This window comes from Jaculus jaculus, chromosome 9 (assembly GCF_020740685.1).
Source record: "Jaculus jaculus isolate mJacJac1 chromosome 9, mJacJac1.mat.Y.cur, whole genome shotgun sequence".
In the NCBI taxonomy this organism is placed as follows: domain Eukaryota; kingdom Metazoa; phylum Chordata; class Mammalia; order Rodentia; family Dipodidae; genus Jaculus; species Jaculus jaculus.
In genome coordinates this window covers 131,963,773-131,980,510 of record NC_059110.1, presented here as the reverse complement: position 1 = coordinate 131,980,510, position 16,738 = coordinate 131,963,773, and the positions used below count along the sequence as shown (strand labels likewise).

At 50.1% G+C, this 16,738-nt stretch overlaps 1 protein-coding gene across 2 annotated transcripts in view; it reads right to left on the bottom strand.

Moving 5' to 3' along the window:
- Window positions 1-2,436: 2,436 nt before the first annotated feature.
- Window positions 2,437-16,738, bottom strand: part of Cacng5 (calcium voltage-gated channel auxiliary subunit gamma 5) — a 51,218-nt gene continuing 36,916 nt past the window's right edge. The window contains exons 1-7 of one of the 2 annotated variants that reach the window (XM_045159795.1): window positions 15,459-15,515; window positions 14,330-14,499; window positions 12,691-12,943; window positions 10,720-10,806; window positions 8,537-8,677; window positions 5,410-5,555; window positions 2,437-5,129 (exon numbers count right to left, since the gene is read on the bottom strand). In XM_045159795.1, coding sequence (XP_045015730.1) covers window positions 4,872-5,129; window positions 5,410-5,555; window positions 8,537-8,677; window positions 10,720-10,806; window positions 12,691-12,886 — 828 coding nt within the window. In that variant the 5' untranslated portion in view covers window positions 12,887-12,943; window positions 14,330-14,499; window positions 15,459-15,515 and the 3' untranslated portion in view covers window positions 2,437-4,871. Of the gene's footprint in view, window positions 5,130-5,409; window positions 5,556-8,536; window positions 8,678-10,719; window positions 10,807-12,690; window positions 12,944-14,329; window positions 14,500-15,458; window positions 15,516-16,738 lie in introns of those variants that run through there. The other variant, XM_004655130.2, reaches the window with a different exon arrangement.

Genomic DNA, 16,738 nt, shown 5'->3' with positions numbered 1-16,738 from the left:
AATGGTCTATGCAAGGTCACAGAGCACAAGTATAAGATATAAGGATCCAGTGGCCTTAGCTCAGAGGGACTGGAGGCCCGAGGCCCGAGCACCTGTCCCGGGAGTCATGAACCCTAAAGAGGTACCTGCCTGATTCTCATCAACTCTTACGCACAGCCCAGGCAAGTCAAGACAGCCGTCTCGTGAGGTACACAGCAGGGTTACGGCTCAGCCCCTCTGCCATGGAGGGCTGAGTCAAACCTCACTCCTATTCCAGCAGCCACCATGGCTGGGCCCATACTTGCGGCCCCAGCTGGGTCTCACCCTGCCCTGGGGTATCCTCGTGGGAGAACAAGCGTTGTCAGCCTTTCCACGGAATCCACTTGCTCATCCGCTTCTGCATCTGCTCGCTATTCAGAGCGCCTTCCTTCCAGTGCTCATTAGCTTCCCCCGGGGCTGTGATGCAGGAGGATGCTCCTCAGCGGCGTGGGATGAAAGTCAAGGCTTGAGGGAGGCGCACCTGGCCTGAAAGATGGAGGCCAGCAAAGGGACTAGCTCAGATCCTCAGCCACGGCCCCTTGCCTCTCTCTGTCATTTATCTGTGGGTGATGCAGGGGTTTGAATGTAAAATGTCTCCCATTGCCTCATGTGTTTGTGATTAAGCTTCCAACTGAGTCCCCAGCTGGTGGAACGTTGGGGAGATGGAGCCTTCAGATTTCTACTCTGCCATGTCTTTCTCCACCACGACAAAACTTCCCCTCAAAACTGTAGACCTGGACTAAAACCTTTCCTCCCAGAAACTGCTGTGGGCCGGGTGTTTTGCCCCAGCATGTAGAAGATAAGTGCTGTGGAGGATGAGGAATCGTATATTTGGTGTGATAGTTTTCAGGATGTTTCTATGAAGATTTTTTCTTTTTTAATATATTTATTTATTTATTTAAGAGGAAAAGGGGGGGATGGGCATGCTAGGGCCTCTAGCCAATGCAAACAAGCTCCAGACACATGCGCCCCCTTGTGCATTTGTTTAACATGGATCCTGGGGAATCGAACCTAGGTCCTTTGGCTTTGCAGGCAAATGCCTTAACAGCTAAGCCATCCCTCCAGCCCAAGATTTTTCTTTTTGAGATGCGATTCACATTTGTACTGGTGGACATGGAGAAAGCAGGTAGTCCTCCATCTTGCGAGAGAGCCCTCCAGAGCAAGGATTTCTGACAGAAGGACTGGGACTGTCGCTCTTCCGTGAGCCTCCTGCCTGCCAGCACCCCCACCAGGTTTCAGTTAGACTTGCCAAACTGCCACAAATTCGGGAGCTGGTTTCCCAGATAAACATCCATGCCTAGATGCCTCTTGGTCCTCTTTTCCCAAAGAACTCCTATAGAGCCCTTTGATGTCTGGGGGGAGGGAGAGTTACTCAAACACTGATGGGTCTCTGCACGCACGTGGTCCTCTGGGGTCACAAGGCTATGCTCCAACTCACTGCCCTGGTTTATGCAGCTCTGAAAACAAGACGCTGTCTTCCTCTGGTGGTGGCAAGAAGCAGGTATCACTGCCTCATCCATCTGCAAGAATCTGGGGCGAATCTCAGATGGGAGGGACCCGGTGTAAGAACTGTTTCCCCTCGAGGGCGGGTGAACCCCAAGTCATTTCATTCCATAATCTATACACTTTGGTTTATTTTTCTACCTTTCCCACTTGAATGAAACAGCAAAGAGCAACAACCATGAAAGTCACCGAAGTAGCTTTCACAGCGCTCGAGGAGGCTGTCAGACAGTGTGGAGAGCAAAGAAGCCCTATGGAATGGTTTCCGAGTTGAGTTTGCACACTTGCATGTCTGATTTAAAAAAAAAAAAACACGGGCTGGAGAGATGGCTTAGCGGTTAAGCGCTTGCCTGTGAAGCCTAAGGATCCCGGTTCGAGGCTCGTTTCCCCAGGACCCACGTTACACAGATGCACAGGGGGGCGCACGCGTCTGGAGTTTATTTGTAGCGGCTGGAGGCCCTGGTGCGCCCATTCCCTCTCTAGCTGTCTCTTTCTCTCCCTCTCTCTCTGTCACTTTCAAATAAATAAATAAATAAATGAACAAAAAAATATTAAAGAAAACACATCTTTTGATCATAGAAGGGCTATAAATAGGTTCTGAGACTGGTTTATAGATTGAAAGAAAACTCCCTCCCCACTGTGAGATAAAAATGGACCATACCTGCTGTTAGGACAAGTTCAAATTGCACGTCCTGGGGTGAAATCCCCCTGGACTTGTACATGTCCCAAGGTAAGAACCCCCCCACCCCCCCGGACTCGGTAGCTCAGCCTTAGGCTGGGTATGGTCCCTCTTAGTGACATCATGGTCAGCAGTCTGCTTGCATCTGGGTGTGGATTCTATTTTTTCCATGTACACAAAAATAACCCCGGCACAGTGACAGGGAAAGACAACAGAGAGAGGAAGCGAGAGAGAGAAAGTGCATCATCATAGGTGTTAGTTACACTGACAAACATTACAGTCAAGCACATCTACACAATTGTCCAGCTTGGAAAAGCCACTGAGTCATGTCCAAACACATTCTTGGGGACACCTGTGGCTTAGGTATTCTGTCCCAAGCATGTCTAACCTTTCGACACTGCAATTGTGATATGACTTTATCACCTACAAAGTTCAAGGTCATGAACTGTGTGATTGAACTACAAAAAAAAATGCAGAAAATTCTCATAGTAAGTTTGTAATTTCGTGTGGGAGCCCCTTCATAGGTATTCTTGGGTGTATGTGGTCCCTTGAGACCCATGGGCAGCAGGTTGAACACTCTGGGAGTGAGTAACCAAAGAGACCGGGGCTCACTGCGCTGCGCGGGGGGCGTGAGGAGCTGGGCCCTGCCAGTTGCTCTTGGTTTGCAGGCAGGTGTGGAAATTGGCATGCGAGAACTGCCAGTCACTAGAGCTGTGGATGTGCGAGTGAGCGGTGGGCTTGGAAGTGATGTCTACCGTGTCACAGGCCAGAAGGGGTTGCCCAAGGACCCTTGGAGAGTGAGTGCGTGGCTGACTGGGGACAGAAAGCTAGCTTCTCTTTCTCTTCTAGCTGTGAAGCAAGAATAGTCCAGCTACAAGTCACATGCGCCCTCTCCCCAGTTTGTGCCCTGAGCCCCCTAATCTCCAATCCCTCAGAATACTACTACATTTGGACACAAGTACTTTAAACAGGAAATTCAATTACAATGAATCATCAAATTCATTTGAGTGTTCCCCCGCCCCCCCCCGTTCAATTTAATTAATATCCTCTTAAGAGGAAATTTGGGCATATCAAGAAATTTTAGGGGCACATGGGTATAAGGACTACATGAGCCCACAGCCAGAGGGAGACGCCTCAGAGACCAGTCTGGCTGATGGCTTGATCTGGGACTTCCGGCCTCCGGAACTTGGAGAACGAACATCTCCATTCTTTGATCCACCCGGTCTGTGGTGGTTCACGACAGCTCAAGCTGACTAAATCAGCGCCTTTGGGCACCAGCTGCGCAGTTTCCTGAACCACTTGCCAGAACCCGCGGGTTTCCCACTGTGGCTTTGTGTACCCAGGACCTAATGGCGTCTTAAAGAGAGAGAGCGAGGCAAAAACGGGCACAGCAAAAATACACAGCAAAGAGCACAACAGTGATTTACCCTTCAAAAAAAAAAATCTCAAAATGAATGATGGACAAGCTGAGTGGATACCTGGAGAACTGTGCGTGTGCGTGTGTGGGGGGGGGTCACTGCTTGTACCCCCCTCTCCCATTTTCCTCCTACAGACTTCCTGAAAGTGGCTTCCAGCCTCCCGGCTCAGGTTTGTGACCAGGAAAATGGGTGTAACACTACCTGGTCTCCAGAAAATATCTGATTTGCCCACATACGTCATGTAGACAGGAAGCAAATGCTCTCTCCTATTAGACTGAGCTTGGCAACCCCTAAATGTTCACAGGCGTCCCTGGCAGGGCAGCTCCATCGTTTGGAATCTGGCTTGTTGTGACTCAGAATGTATGACGTTTTCCCCAAGTCTGGTCCAAAACCACCTTGGGTGGTTTTAGCCACATCTGATGATTAGATTGTTTGCGCCTTGGACAGGATGTATATGGCCCTTGTAAGCAGACACAGTGCCTGGAGCTCTGAACTCAAACCACCCAAATTCTCAAGATTTCAATGTCAGAGTCACTTCTTTGGGTTAAGGCATCAAAGGCCCCTGTCCAATGTGTTACCAAGGGGCTGTGTGGATTAAGACATCGCCAGCCATTAACATCTCTCTGTGGCTTCATCAAGGGCAGCAGACTCTCCCTTAGCCCCTGGTCAGGGCATCTGAGTTCTGGAAGGACGAGAGATGCAAGGGTCCAGAGGCTGTAGGGGTTGTGTCACACAAACAGGTGTGCTTCCCGGAGGGAGACAGGGGACATGACGTGATACAGCTTTGCAGAAAGAACTGTCTGCTGATGTTTCTGAGCCTGCCAGACTCAGGACCAGAGTCACCTTTTGGCCCGACAGCCCAGGTCACGGACTGATCATAGGCCAGTTGGCAAGAACTCAAGTCTGGCTCTGTCTGTGTCAGGAACCTGGCAACTCCCACCTGGCCTTGGCTGGGACCAGGAAGGTGGCAGTGAGGGAACAATAACCAACAAGATCGCGGGTGTCAGTCTGGCTTCCCGGGAGCCCGTGGCTGTGACTGACACTCGAGAGGTGGAGCTTCACCTAGGCTTTCGGCCAATCAGCATGGGCCTGATTCAAGGTGCTAGCTCACTCAAGCATGAGTTATTCAGGAAGCCGGGAGAGGAAGTGGCCAAGTAAGGATGGCTAAGCAGGGATTGGTCTGGGCGTGGGCTCAGAGGTAAAGGGAAAGGCTGTTAAGCTGTCCACAGTCCAGACAGGGGAGGTGGCCAGGACTTTCAGCAGGGAGAAGAAGACATCTGATCATAATCTGGGCATTTGAGCAAAGCTGGGTAGTTGCTATTCATCTGTAGGGAGGCATCACTGGAGATGTCTGAGGGGCTGCGGCCCCGGATCCAGGCGTCTGGGTGCAGGAACTGGCCGGAGTAATCGGAACAGTTGCTCAGCCGTGGACGGTAGAAGCCGGGGTGAGGCCTGTACAGGTCCTCGGCGGTGTATCTCTTCATGAACAGGTAGACGGACATCACCCCAGCGCTCTACAGTGAAAAGGAAGCAGAGGAGAGCTCACTGCTGGAGGTCTGGCTGGATGGACTACCCCGGCTGGGACTCTCTCTAGTGGAGTGGCGCGCACATGTGCGTGTGTGTGTGTGACGGGGACAGGAGTGGGGTCTGGAAACCTCTTGGGTAGAGGTCCCTCGGGAAGGACAGGCAACGGAAGGTTGGGGTCCATTCTGCGGGTGAAAAGGGTAGAGTGGGCGTGGTCCAAGATGTTATGGGGAACTTCCCTCCTCCCCTCCAAGCGGGGCGGTGCGTCACCTCTGTTAAAAGGAAGGAGATGGCGGCAAAGGCGAAGGACCATCCGTATTTGTAGTTGAAGTAGCTCTCCGCATCCTTGGTCCTGTTGAGCATCTCATCGTTGATGCTGGAGATGTACAGCACCAGGCCCACCACAAGAGAGAGACCTGGATGAGGCAGGGGAGAACGGGCCACTCTCAGACGGAAGTCCGGGAGCTTGCCGGTGTGGTCACAAAACCCATGGACACAAGCCCCGGCCTGTGATTGCAACACCTTCATTTCGCAGATGTAGTGTGAGCAGAAGCTTATCTCTGCAAGGTGTGTAGACTGCTGTTCCAGACAGCGGGCAATAGCAGGTGGGAATGATCCTTGTCCAATCACTCTGCTTAGCTAGGGGCCAAGTCCAGCTGCCTACACCTGCCTGAACCCAGCCCTGGGCATCCCTGGGCATTCACTGGGCCCTGGTACTATATAGTCTTAAAAGCACAGATATGTGCTTAGAGTGTGAACCCTGAACTATCAAGTAGTGCTTACTAAATTAAGAAACAATATAAGGGCTGGAGAGTTGATCAATGGTTAAGTCGTTTGCCTGTACAGCCTAAGGACCCAAGTTTGATTCTCCAGTACCCACATAAGCCAGATGCACATGGTGGTGCATGTGTCTGGAGTTTGTTTGCAATGGCTGGAGGTCCTGATGTATTCTCTCTCTCTCTCTCTCTCGCCAATAACTCACTGGAAGGTATCCCATCCCTGGCACTGAAAATTTTCTAGTAACAATCTATGGCTTCTGGATGTGCTATTATTCAAGAAAGTAGATTTTCTTATGTATTATTCAGAATATCTTCAATTTTGATTGACCCTTCCCCCCACCCTTCTTTTATACCAATCTCTTCCCCTGACCTCGCTTAGGCCTTTCCCCTCCCTGTAATCTGTTCATCTATTTACATATATGCAATACCATCCCCTTAAGACCTCCCCTCTCCTCCCTCCCTTTTTCTAGCTTATGGCCCTCTGCTATTGACTTTTGGTTCCAGGTCACACACAAGTCTATACATCAATCTCCCTTTACCCCTCTCTCTGTGGTGTGTGAAATAAGTAAATAAATAAATAGAAGCAATACAGGACTCCTTTGCAGGGGTGACATGATTTCTAATGTCCGTCTCCAGCGGTGGGTAGCACCTATCACTGTGGAGCCCACCAGTGTGGCCTGGGGCTGCGCAGAGGACAGGGTCAGTATTCAGCCTGTCTGAGACCTTGAGGCAGGAGAGGTAAGGAGACTGTCCAGATTCTGGCCAGCACTGAATCAGGAGGCCACTGGGACCCAGACTCCAGCTGCCAGCAAGCTCACGACTGCCTCAGGCATCAGTTTCATCAAATAGTTAACTGTAATTGAATCAAGACATAATTAATTACTGTGTTGAGCTGCTCAGGTTTAATTCCATTCACGTGATTTCATGGAGCTGGGACCTGTCCAAGGATGAGGTTACAAGGGAAATCGGGATGAGTCAAGCTCTGCATAGTGTTTAACGTATGTGTGAATCACTCCTGGGCCCCCACCCCACGCCCTTTTACTGTCTTCATTCAAACAACGCCACACGGACCAGCTGCGTCTTAGACGAGTGACCCTGTGAGCACTGCCGAAACCTCAGGAGTCTCCATCGCTAGTCCCCTTGGCTGTTGTGAAGTTCCAGTGGCAGAAAAATCAAGAACTTTACCTTGAGTTTGCACCTGTGGCTAGGTGGAAACATCACCATGCAGAGGCTGGGCTGACGCTGTTGCTGACGCTTTATTTAATTAATTTATTTATGTCTTCCCCACTTTGTTCCTCAGAACAGATGTTCTAACATCCCAATCTGATCAGGTCATTCCTTGTTCAAAATCCCGAGGCATCGCATAAACTTTCAAGTCTATATGGCAGCCCCAGGTGCCTCCGCGGTGTCGAGTCTCACCTCTGTCCTCTGTCCACCTCAGGGGTCACCACCGTGCTCAGTCCCCATGCTTCATCCCCTCTCTTCCTCCAGGTCCCCTCTCCTTTCCACTTCAGCCTCTCCTCTTTGCCTAATCCTACTCGTCATGTAGCTTACCTTTTCTCTTATCTTTCCCTCTTTTTTGTTTGAATTTTAATTTTAGAGAAAGAGACAGAGTGAGACAGAGAGAGAGAGAGAGAGAGAGAGAGAGAGAGGCAGAAAGAATTGGCACACCAGGGCCCCAGCCACTGAAATTGAACTCTAGACGCTTGCACCACCTAGTGGGGAGGTGCAACCTTGCACTTGCCTCACCTCTGTGAGGCCGACTGACGTGGGATCTGGAGAGTCAAGCGTGGGTTCTTAGGCTTCACAGGCAAGGGCCTTAACTGCTAAGCCATCTCTCCAGCCCTCTTTCCCTAACTTTTGGTTTGAATTTCAGCCACTGATCTCAGCCCCCACAGTAGTCCCTGGTGACCCTTATCACAGCCTTTTTCATATTCTCCAGCCTATGTGTTTCCATCTCTCACTAGGCTTACCTTGCTGTAGATGGTGACGCCAGCACTGAAAATGGGTCTTGCTGATGCGGTGATGAACTGACTGACTGGTTGACTGCCAAGCACAATGACTAGCAATGATGTACAGCCTGGCACCATTCCAGGAAGATTATGTCTGTGTGGAAGGGGCTGGGTAGCCCCTGGGTACAGGGTGCTGCTGGAGAGTGAAAGTGGACATCAGCCATCTCTGAGGGGAGCTGAGGACTAGGGAAGAAGGGACCATTATTCCAAAGGCAGATGTATTTATTTTTCACCCCAAAGCCTGAAGATGCAGCTCCTCCAAACACAAGACTTCTCATACTCAATGTGGACAGCAGAAAGGAAGTGGTCGTGGCAGGTAGAGTGGGAGAGACCCTGGGTTCCTGTTTTGCTGTGTTTGGGGGAGCCCATCAGGGCTCCCCTCACCACTCTGGAATCTCAGATGCTCCTCTGGGAGGTCATGGATGGGCCTGGGGACATCAGATACCTCTTCCAGCTCTGACTCAATCCTGCTTAGGTTGTTGAACAACTCACGCCATGTCCCATAGCTCTGACCCGCACTTGTGGCCAGGGCTTCCTAAAACAGAGTCAGTTAGGAGTTGAAAGTCAAAAGCCCAACACGTATGAAGAGAAAACCACACAACTCACCGGAGAGGATAAAGAAGATGCCAGAGACAAAGGCTAGTATGGTCCGGTGGGGACGAATATGTCCAATGTTGCTCAGGATAAACCCGATGAACATGAAGAAGAGGCTGACCAGGGGGAATGGGGTGGCCGAGCGAATCATTTCTAATTCAGGCAACAAAAGAACACCCTGTCAGCCTCCACTGGCCTTATTTGCCATGTTTCATCTCAAATAGAATGTTCTGGCAATGTCTACCAACAGATCCTCACAGCCTTAGCCCTACTTGATCCCCCAGTGAGCAGCCCAGTATGACTACTGTCTGTATGGCAGCTGTGAAAGTGCCTGGTCACACCATCTTAGAGCCCTGTGCAGGGAGATTCACCATTTCTAGGGGTGTGGGCTTGCTATGGGGGGGGTGTAGTGGATAGTCACTGGCCTGTATCTTCTTTAATTTAGAATTAGTTGGGGGATTTTTGTTATATAATAAATGTCCTTGAGAGGTAATTGTAATTATTTGTTAGAGAGAGAGAGAGAGAGAGAGAGAGAAAATATGGGCACACCAGGACCTCTAGCCACTGCAAATGAGCTCCAGATGCATGTACCACCATGTGCATCTGGCTTACGTGGGCCCTGGGGCATAGAACCTGGGCCTACAGGCTTCCTAGGCAAGTGCCTTAACGTCTAAGCCATCTCTCCAGCTTCACTGAGAGGACATTTTTAAATCTTAAGAAATTCCTAAGTGAGAGGAGTGCCTATTATTGATGGTGGGCTTCTGAGCACACCTGAATTTATGTTAACAGGTGACTTGGGATAGGGGCAGGAAAAAGCAACTATGTCTAAAAAGTTTTGGCTTTGAGCTATGTGGCCTGACCTCTGGAGATTTAGTAGAAGCGGGGGCTGAATATTGAGGAGAACCACACGGCTAGTAATTCAGCCCATTGTGTCCATGTCATGAAACCCGATCAAAATTCCGGAAGCCAAAGCTCAGCAGGGCTTCCTGGCACGTGTCAGAGTGGTGATACATCCTGACGTCACAGACTCAGGTCTGCATGCAGGACCCTGCTGGCCCCTTTCTTGTGTGCCTCTTCATTTAGCTGCTCCTCTGGTGGCAAATATGGCGGGGATGGTACTTTCCTGGGTTCTGCAAGTTGTTCTAGCGAACTACGGAAATGAGGGAGTAGTGAGAGTCCTCATATTTTTAGCCGGTGGGTTAGAAGTGCAGATGGCCTGGTTTGGTGATTTGAATGTGAAATGCCTCATGTGTTTGTGATTAATTAAGGTTCATCCCCAGCTGGTGGAGCCTTTGGAAGACGGAGTCTTGCTGGAGAAGATGTGCCACTGGGGGTGGACCTCGAAGTTTGTCAGCCCAGCCCACTGGGTGCTTAGAGCCAGCTCGCTCTTTGCCGCTTACCACCCAGCCACAGTGACAAGATGTGGCGCCCAGCCTCTGCTCGGCCATGCTTTCCCCGCCACGAAGAAACTTCCTCTCAAGACTGTAAGCTGAAATGTGCCCTTTCCTACCACTAGCTACTTCTGGCTGGGTGTTTTGTCCCAGCCACGAGCAGAGAACTGGCACACACTGAACTTGTGGCCGGCGTGAAGTAAGGGCAGTCTGGTTGGGGATGGAGGTGTAAGTGTGTGGGTGTGTGGTGTCTGTGTGGGCCCCCGTTACTGTCACGGGCCCCCCATCTCCACAGGTTCTGCATCCACAGATGCAGTGCACACTGCGGAGGGTTGCTACTCCTGATGTGCACTGTGTAGTCAAGCTTACAGTGGCTGTGTCTGCATGGAACATGTGAAGACTTCTTTTCTTGCTGTTATTCCCTGAATAATAACATAGCATCGCGATGATTTATACAGCATTCGCATTGTAGAAGGTATTATGAGTTATCTAGAGCTGATTTAAAGTGTGAAGGGGACACGAGACAGTTATACTCAAGCACTGCACTATTTTATATAACTGACTCCTTCCAGACCACCCGAGGATGATTGTATTCTAACACTGCAAGTTCTCTCTGGGAGTCAGCACCAACTCTGGTGAGGCGCCCATCCTAGTGCCTGGGACCACAGAGATGGAGACTCTTGGTGAACCAAGGCCAGAGAAACCATCTGAGGCCGCGGGCATTTGCCGTAGAGAGGACGCAGCTCACCTAACTCTTCCCTCTGTCCAGCCAGTGGCCTAGGTTAAAATGCTCAAAGTACGTACTCAGGACATTGACTGTAGACTCGGACGTCATCTGGGAGTTCATGGGCATCACATATTCTATGGTGAAGCAGCGTCCTCGCTCCTCACCTGTGGAGGCAAGAATTGTTATTATTTCTATGTTCTCCTTTAACATGGACTTGAGGTGCATTCAAATGGTTCTGGGATCCTTGGCCCATCGTGTTTTCACTTCTGGGATGAACACAAACTCTGGGAAGGGTCCTGTCCTTGGCTGGTGGCCCACAGGATGGGTGGGAATATGTCCTGATACCATTTCCTTCCTGGAGTATGGACTAAAGCATGGAAAGAGGTCAGCACTGTGCTGAGCAAGAGTCTGGTGCAGTCTTACTGAATTTTTTTAAAGTATTAATTTTATTATACAGTAAGTTTTAGTAACAGGAACTATGAGACTTCCAATTTTGTTATTTACTTATTTGCAAGCAGAGAGAGACAAAGAGAGAGAGAGAGAGAGAGAGAGAGAGAGAGAGAGAGAGAGAGAGAGAGAGAGGGAGAGGGAGAGAAAGAGAGGGAGAGAAAGAGAGGGAGAGAGGGAGAGGGAGAGAGGGAGAACGGGTACACAAAATTTTCCAGCTGTTGCAAACAAACGCTGCATGCATGTGTCACTTGGTGCAACTGGCTTTAAGTGGGTACTGGAGAACTGACCCTAGGTCGTTAGGTTTGAGGCAAATGCCTTAACCACTGAGCCATCTCTCCAGGCTCAGTCTCACTGCTTTTTAAGCAGAGGAAACTGATGGTGGTGCATGGCTGAGCCAGATTCATGAGTGTGGGTGTCATAGGACAGAACCCCTCAACCCTCACTGACCACCTTGCAAACCAGACCCTTGTGAATTGAAATACTGCTTCATAGTTAAGCAGAGATGGGCAGCAGTCTCGGGCAGTGGGAGATGATGTCAGAGAGTTGCATAGTGCTTCTAAAGCAGGCTTGGCAAGTGATGTAAGGAGGCTAGGCTTGGAGGCATCCCTCCGGTTAATCCCCATGCAACCACCAGCCCATTCATCAAAGCCCTGGCATTAAGGCAAGAAGATACCAAGCCCAGCTTGCAACTGGCATTGTAGGACATAGGGACACTCATCTTTTGTGGGCTGGAACTGGGCTGTGATAAAGGTGTGAAGGACAGGGTTCTTGGAGTAACTGGTGGGGTTCCAGGAAAGCCCAGTGGTCCACAGAGAGGCCGGATCAAAGCCCCCTGAACAGCCGAAGGACCTCACTTTGTGCTTCTCTTTGTCATTTGGGCATCTGCCATCCTGAAAACTTGTAAGTGCAAGTGAAGTGGAATTCAGGAGATTTACTTAATCTGCCCGAGTCTTCATTTCCTCACTTGTAAAGTAGAAACACTCAGCGTGCCTCACAGTGTGATTGGGAGGATTACTTGAGATCAATAGCTCAAGGAACTGAGGCATGCAGGAAATAACATTTTTGGGGGACGATGGGGCGGAGGGGGGGAGAGATTTCTTAGTGGTTAAGGCACTTGCCTGCCAAGCCAAAGGATCCAGGTTTGATTCCCCAGGAACTACGTAAGCCAGGTGCACAAGGTGGCACATGCATCTGGAGTTCATTTGCAGCAGCTGAAGACCCTGGTATGCCCATTCTCTCTCTCTCTATATATATATCTGCCTCTTTCTCGCTCAAATAAATAAAAATTTTCAAAAAGAAACAGGATTTTAGATTTGTGAAGTGTTATTGTTATTTAGCCCTGGGAGGCACAGCGTGGGGGAGATGCACTCTTTCAGGAGGGAAGGAAGTCGTAGGGTCTGAGAAGGCTTGCTCAAGTCTTTATCACCACAGATTATCCTGAGTTTGGGTCCTGGTGGCTGTAGGGAGCACTGCCCACAGTCTGTGAGGATTGTGCGTGGAATATCTCTAAGCATTTCCTAAGTGTCTCTAAGCAGGGGGTGTTCTCTTTGGGGAGCTATTTCCTGGGGCAGGGCTGTTCTCAGCCCAAGCACCCTCACCTGCAAGGAAGCAGACCCGCCAGAGGCCAGAGTGCAGGGACATCTTGACCTCAGTGCTCTGGTTCTGGGGCAGCACCACACCCTCCTCCAGGTACAGCCAGTAGTCCGTGCTGACCGCGATGCCCAGAAGGCCCAGGCCACAGACGGCAAAGACGCTGCTCAGCAGGGTCAGGGCCTTCCTCCCGCAGGCGCTCATCTTCCCGATGCTCACTGGGTGGCCTCCCGTCACCGTCCCACAGGGGTGGAGTGGGCTCTGGGGACAAGGATGGAGGGTAAGCAAGCAGGATGAAGTCAATCCCATCTGGCTCAGTGGAGGAATAGGAGCCACCAGACAACTTCCTGGATGACAGGCCATCTTAACACAGGGGCCAGCCCCGTAGGAATTCACTGCTTTTCTTTAGGCCACGACATCTGTCCTTGGTGTCTCTCTTGTTGCATACTACCGACCAACTATCCACTCCCCCTCCATCCATCCATCCATCCATCCATCCATCCATCCATCCATCCATCCATCCATCCACCCACCCACCTATCCACCCATCTATCCACCCATCCATCCACCCACCCACCCCTCCATCCATCCATACACCCATCCCTCCATCCACCCACCCACCTATCCACCCACCTATCCACCCATCTATCCATCCATCCACCCACCCCTCCATCCATCCATCCATCCACCCACCCACCCACCCATCCATCCATCCACCCACCCACCCACCCACCCATCCATCCATCCATCCACCCACCCACCCACCCATCCATACATCCACCCACCCACCCACCCACCCACCCACCCACCTATCCACCCATCTATCCATCCATCCACCCACCCACCCACCCACCCACCCATCCATCCATCCATACATACATCTATCCATCCATCCAACCACCCATCCACCCATCCATCCATCCATCCACCCACCCATACACTCATCCACCCATCCACTCAGCAATCCACTGTGCCACACATAAAAAATACAAATATAGGGCAAGGGAGATGGCTTAGTGGTTAAGATGCTTGCTTGCAAAGCCAAAGAGCTTAGGTTCGATTCCCCAGGACCCATGTAACCCACATGCATGCACAAGGTGGCACATGTGTCTGGAGTTTGTTTGCAGTGGCTGGAGGCCCTGGCATGCCCATTCTCTCTCTCTCCCTCTCTGCGTCTTCCTCTCAAATAAATAAATAAAAATAAAAGTAAAGAAAAAATGCAAACAGCAGTAATTTTCTCATTGCTGGGAGAAATCACCTAACCAAACGCAGCTTATGGGAGGAAAGCATTTACTTATATTTACGGTTTCAAGAGAACATTGCATTATGGCAGGAAAAGCACAGCAGGAATAGACAACAGTATGTCATATCAGCTTGGTGTAAGCAGCAAGACTGAGCTAGCAGCAGCCTCACGAAGAGGCAGAGAAGGCTGCTTGGGGTCAAGTCTTCCTATGGGACTCTAATCATAGAGGACCAGGTCAGCACAAATGAAGGCCTCACCCCACCAGACAAGTTCAACAGGCCTCAAGTCCATCTAATTGGAAGTGGACTGACTATTTCCTGTTCAGAGATCATCAATGGCAGGAGGCAGCTCTGAATCAGCCAGAGAGGGGCTGAGAATCTGTGCAAGGTGAGTCATGAACTTACCTGATACCTCCGGGGCCAGGCATCAGGTTCAGAGTGGGGGAGCAATGGTGATTAGGGCAGATAAAGTCTCATGGAGTCCACAGCCAAGCTCAGGGCTTCCTGGCTCAATTCACCCCGGCAGTATGTAAGAATTCCTGACTTCTGGGTGCCATGTAGAGATTCTGATACAGCTGTGGCATGAGCAAGGATGTTTAAAACATGTCAAATAATTCTAATAATTCCATCCAAATAATTCTAACATGAAGCTGAAGTTGGTCTATGGACTGGTAGCATTGCCATCACCAGGATGCTGGTGAGAAAAGCAGACTCTCTGCCTCTCCACCTTTCTGCATGGTTTGGATCTGAAATGCTATCCCATAGGTTCGTGTGTGTAAATACTTGGCTCTGAGCTGGTGGTGCTCCGTTTGGAGATCGTGGAACCTTTGGGACTATGGCTGAGCTAGCGGAAGTGGGTCCCGGGGGACGGGCCTTGCAGGTGCTATCTTGCTCTGGCTCCTGCTCCTGCTCTCTGCTTCCTGCTCCACCAAGATGTGAGGAGCCCGCGCCATACACTTCCGCTGCCAGCAGCTCTGCCATGACTTCCTCATCTTGATGGGCTGAAACCATGAGCCCGAATCATTCTTTCCTCAAAGTTGCTTCGGTGGGTGTTTTGTAACAGACACAAGGAAAGTAGTAAGTCCACCTTCTAAATCAGAATCCACAGTTTAACCAGACCCAGGTGAATTGTCTGCTAAGCAAACAGGAGACAGCATCGCAAGAGAGTCCCTGCGGGTGACAAGAGCTCAGATACAGACAGGGACCTTTCTAGCAGAGCACGGTGGACAGGGGTCTAACCCAAGCCTGCCTTGCCCACAAGGTTCCCATGCTGCTGGCAGCTTTCAGATTAGAAACAAGATGTTAATGATGCCCAGGAAAGAAGTTCAGGGCCTAGGTGGCATCCTGAGGAACCCTTCTAAGGGATGGTGCCATACCTTACCTGAGACCCAAGGGACAGGTAGATACTGAGCCATCTGAAAGGCATCAGATTCCAGATTATTCTGCAGAGTAGAGCTCGCCGCAGGAAGAGGAGAAGAGTGCTTAGTGCTGTTCTAAGAGAAGGGCATCCTGACCCTGATCCCACAACACTGACCTCGGCTTTGATCTTGAAGCTGACCATAGGAGAGCTGATGGGTCTCCAGAGTGAGCCCCACACTGGCTCTCTGGAGGTGTAGGTGAGCACACTTCCATATCTTCAAAGGTGGCATGTCTACAAGGAAGGAGGGTGTAGTGGTTTAACACTCTTCCCATGTTACCTTTGACAAAGAAGGGAAAAATGAAATATCAAGTCCTTCTGTGCACAACAGGATGGGAGGTGGAGCAATAGTTCCATGGAATAATCTGGAAAAAATAGCGCTGGGAGGCACTGCATCTTACTCTTGAAGAACCACATTGCATGCAATATCGAAGACTGAAAAGCTTGCTTAATTTAGCTTATATCAAAAATTTCCAAGCTTGAGATGGCTTAGCAGTTAACCGCTTGCCTGTGAAGCCTAAGGACCCCGGTTCGAGGCTCAGTTCCCCAGGTCCCATGTTAGCCAGATGCACAAGGGGGCGCACGCGTCTGGAGTTCATTTGCAGAAGCTGGAAGCCCTGGCGCGCCCATTCTCTCTCTCTCTCCCTCTATCTGTCTTTCTCTCTGTGTCTGTCGCTCTCAAATAAATAAATAAATAAATAAATTAAAAAAAATTTCCAAGCTTATTGGACTCCAAAATGGAGTTATATTCCATGAAGCCTACTTTGGGAAGGATGCTGCCCCTGTGAAGCATAAGGTGACCTGCTCTCTCCACTCTGTAGACTTGCTGGAGGGATCGACCTCACAATGCAGATGGGCCTGTGCTTTGAAATGGCTGACGCTGGAGCCCGGTGCTAGGCATCACTATTCAGCAACAATGGACTAAAGCCCCTGCTTCTTACAGAGCAGACAGCTCAGAGCTCCTGAAATACGCCAGCTGCTACTGGGTGGGAGCTGAGCTGCCAATTCTAATGCTAAGCTTGACAGAGATGGCAAAGATTCAGGTCTTGGAGATTAGGAGCAATGAAAGTGGAGAGGAGATTAGATCGCAGTATATAAGTATGAGACGCAAAACAGGAGGCCATTGGTGACCTGCCTCTCTACAAGAGCAGACCCTAAAGTCTGGAGTGTGCTTAGCAGAACGCCAGGCGTCTTATCCCTGTCCAGAATATGGAAGAGCTTTATGAAACTGCACATGGGTGAAAAGGAACAATCTTACTCATTGCAAATTTACTTATGGCTTTTTTATTATTTAGATATTTAATTTTTGCATTGTGTGTCATATGCATGCACATGTGCATATATATATGTGTATATATATATGATTTTATTTATTTATTTGCAAGCAGAGAGAGAAG